This window comes from Microtus ochrogaster, chromosome 7 (genome assembly GCF_000317375.1).
Source record: "Microtus ochrogaster isolate Prairie Vole_2 chromosome 7, MicOch1.0, whole genome shotgun sequence".
Classification (NCBI taxonomy): Eukaryota; Metazoa; Chordata; class Mammalia; order Rodentia; family Cricetidae; genus Microtus; species Microtus ochrogaster.
The window spans coordinates 3,240,143-3,243,635 of NC_022014.1; the positions used below are offsets into that span (position 1 = coordinate 3,240,143).

Below are 3,493 nucleotides of genomic sequence, written 5' to 3' on the forward strand. Positions count from 1 at the left end.
CTCGAACTCACAGAGATCTGCCTGCCTCTGCCTCCCAAGTGCTGGGATTAAAGGCGTGCGCCACCACCGCCCGGCTTAAAATTCTTATTTTTTAAAAGTTTATTTTTATTTATGTGTATATGCGTATGTACACGCGCGTGCAGATGCCACCTGTGTAAGGCGTCAGAAGAGACCACTGGATGCCCTGGAGCAGGAGTTACAGGCAGTCGTGAGCTGCCTGACCTGGGTGCAGGGAACAGAATTTGGGTCCTCTGGAAGAGTAGCAAGTGCTCTTAACCCCTGAGATCTCTGCAACCCCTAAAGCTGCTAAATATAGCACGTGTCACAGTTCTAATGGGACATTGGTGGCTGGGGACAAAGAGTGAAGCCTGTGGGAACGCTGAGCTAGCGTCTCAAGTTTTCTGTGACTCTAAAACTGTTCTCTTTTTTATGTTTTTGGGGTCTATGCTTATTACAAAAAGCTCTTCAGAACCTTTTATCATTTGCTTGCTGTAGTCTCAAACTATTCTTTAAAACAGCTTCTAGTTTTAAAGATGCTATTAGGCAGTTCACGTATGAACTGTATGCATAAGGCTAAAATCTCTGAGACCCTACATGTTTCCTTAAGAATGTATAACGTAGGCCGCTTTGCAGACACCGCTGTCCCTTCTCACCGCTTGCTGCAGCCATGGTCAGCCCCACCGTGTTCTTCGACATTGCGGCCAATGGCGAGCCCTTGGGCCGCGTCTCCTTCCAGCTGTTTGCAGACAAAGTTCCAAAGACAGCAGAAAACTTCCATGCTCTGGGCGAGAAAGGATTTGGATATAAGGGTTCTTCCGTTCACAGGATTATTCCAGGATTCATGTGCCAGGGTGGTGACTTCACACGCCATAATGGCACTGGCGGCAGATCCATCTACGAAGAAAAATTTGAGGATGAGAACTTCATCCTGAAGCATACAGGTCCTGGCATCTTGTCCATGGCAAATGCTGGACCAAACACAAACGGTTCCCAGTTTTTTATCTGCACCACCAAGACTGAGTGGCTGGGTGGCAAACATGTGGTCTTTGGGAAGGTGAAAGAAGGCATGAACATTGTGGAAGCCATGGAGCGTTTTGGGTCCAGGAATGGCAAGACCAGCAAGAAGATCACCATTTCCGACTGTGGACAACTCTAATTCTTTTGACTTGCGGGCTTCTTACCCACCAGACCATTCCTTCTGTAGCTCAGGAGAGCATCCCAGCCCCATCTGCTCACAGTACCCTGTAATCTCTGCTCTCACTGAAGTTCTTTGGGTTCCATATTTTCCTCATTCCCCTTCAAGTCTAGCTGGATTGCCAGAGTTAAGTTTATGATTATGAATAAAAACTAAGAAAAAAAAGAATATATAACGTACAATAAACTAGTGGTGGCTCATGCCTGTAATTCCAGGTCATTCAAACTAAGGCAGGAGGATTGCTGAAAATGCCAAATATAGTGCAGTGAGTTTTCACAAAGAGCAACATTTTCCATCGCTCGGCAAGGAACAGTCACTGGCACCCCAGAGTCCCCTTGTGCCTTTTTCTCACCCCTTCCCCCTCTCCATGGTTAAGCACAGTCCTGACAACTAGTCCCAGGGCTTACTTTTCCCCATTTTTGAACTTGATATACATGAATCATAGACTACCTTATACGACATTTTAGTAGATACTGCTATTCTCATCGCTAAGGTTTTTCTAAACTTCCCAAATGCTTGCAGATGTGAGAAAATGTCATTCTTTTACACTTCACTGTGTCAGACTTCCTTGGTGGAGTTTCCAAATCGCTGAGAGCCAGGAATCGTCTGCAGTTTGCTCTAACTTGGCGGGCATGCACACAGTTGGTCATGTCTACTTCGTCTAATGAGAACTAAGGACAGAACAGGGCCAGTGACCTGACCCACCTGGTGAAGGCGCTTGCCCTACAAGCAAGTCAGGTTTCCTGACAACCTGAGGAGTCCCCCAAACCAGTGGTGGAAAAGAGAAATGGCTCCTGGGGTCCATGCACCCACACACCCGCTCATGATAATAATATAAGAAAATAAAAGTTATTGTCTCCCAGTTTCTTGAAAATATTACAAAACAGCCAGAAAGATTCAATTCATTCCATGTGATGTTTGGAAATTCATCCCAACTGTAGGTCTGAGGGATGTGTAGGCTGGGGAGATCACCAAGTCCAGAAGCTTCAAGGCTTCCCTTGGTCTTCAGAACCTCCTCAGTGCTCACCCAGCCCACAGCTAAGACCTCGGGAACTTGTTATCTCTCCTCTCTCCTCCTGAAACTTGGTGGAAATACCTCCCCTCGGCGCTCTCTGAATCCATGTCTTCAAATGTGTGACATAGCCTGCCACCTGTGTGACATAGCCTGCCACCTTGTGACATAGCTCGCCACCTGTGTAACAAAGCCCGCCACCTGTGTGACATAGCCCGCCACCTGTGTGACATAGCCCGCCACCTATGTGACATAGCCTGCCACCTTGTTGGGGAGTTTCTTGCTTGCTCTCCTTTCACAAGTGCTGGCTGGTGTGGAAATTGTTACACAGGCAAGAACAGGACTTCTCAGTGATGACCTAGGCTACCTTCTTCTCATCTTTGGTGAGAAGGGGTCTGTTTTGGCAGGCCCCGGTAAAAGAGCTTAATTAATATCTAAGGGATAGAAAACCAATCATGAATTTGCAAAGAATTTTTCTTACATCCTTTGAGTAAGCTATTGGACTATATTCGTTTTTGTAGAAATAAAATTCACACTTGGTGGTGGTGGCACACGCCTTAATCCCTGCACTTGGGAGGCAGAGGCAGGCAGATCTCTGTGAGTTTGAGGAGGCCAGCCTGGTCTACAAGAGCTAGTTCTAGGAAAGGTTCCAAAGCTACAGAGAAACCCTGTCTTGAAAAAAGAAAAGAAATAAAATTCACTATGAAAACTATCTCATCACTATTCTAAGTTTTGTATTGCCAGGTCATGATGGAGCACACCTTTAACCCCAGCACTCAGCAAGTAGAGGCAGGTGAATCTCTGTGAGTTTGAGGCCAGCCTGGTCTACAGAGCAAGTTCCAGGACAGCTAGGGCTGTAACACAGAAATCCTGTTTTGGAAAGAAACAAAAAGGTTTTGTATATATACTGTGAAAATGTACTTCTTAATTCATGCTTAAAATTCAAGATTTAGGGGACTGAGGATTTGGCTCAGAGTCTGAGAGCCCTTGCTGCTCCTTTAGACCAAGTTCAGTTCTGAGAACCCTCGGCACGCGCCTTGTAAAACTGATGGAAACTCCAGACTCAGCGGATCTAACACCCTCGTCTGGACATCACAGATATCCGTGTACATATGCAGCACACACTTTTACACACACACACACATACACACATACATACACACACACATACACACACACACATACAGACATACACACACATACATACACACACACATACACACACACATACACACACACATACACACATACATATACACACACACACATACACACACACATACATA

At 45.8% G+C, this 3,493-nt stretch overlaps 1 protein-coding gene across 1 annotated transcript; it reads left to right on the top strand.

Moving 5' to 3' along the window:
* The first annotated feature begins 661 nt into the window (after window positions 1-661).
* On the top strand, window positions 662-1,156 carry LOC101980781 (peptidyl-prolyl cis-trans isomerase A-like). The gene has a single exon (XM_005349144.1). It carries the CDS (start codon window positions 668-670, stop codon window positions 1,154-1,156), a length of 489 nt encoding a protein of 162 aa, XP_005349201.1. The 5' UTR covers window positions 662-667.
* The last annotated feature ends 2,337 nt before the right edge of the window (window positions 1,157-3,493 follow it).

Excerpts from the sequence above, each read along its gene's own strand:
- LOC101980781 (XM_005349144.1), top strand. The coding sequence starts at position 668 with ATGGTCAGCCCCACCGTGTTCTTCGACATTGCGGCCAATGGCGAGCCC.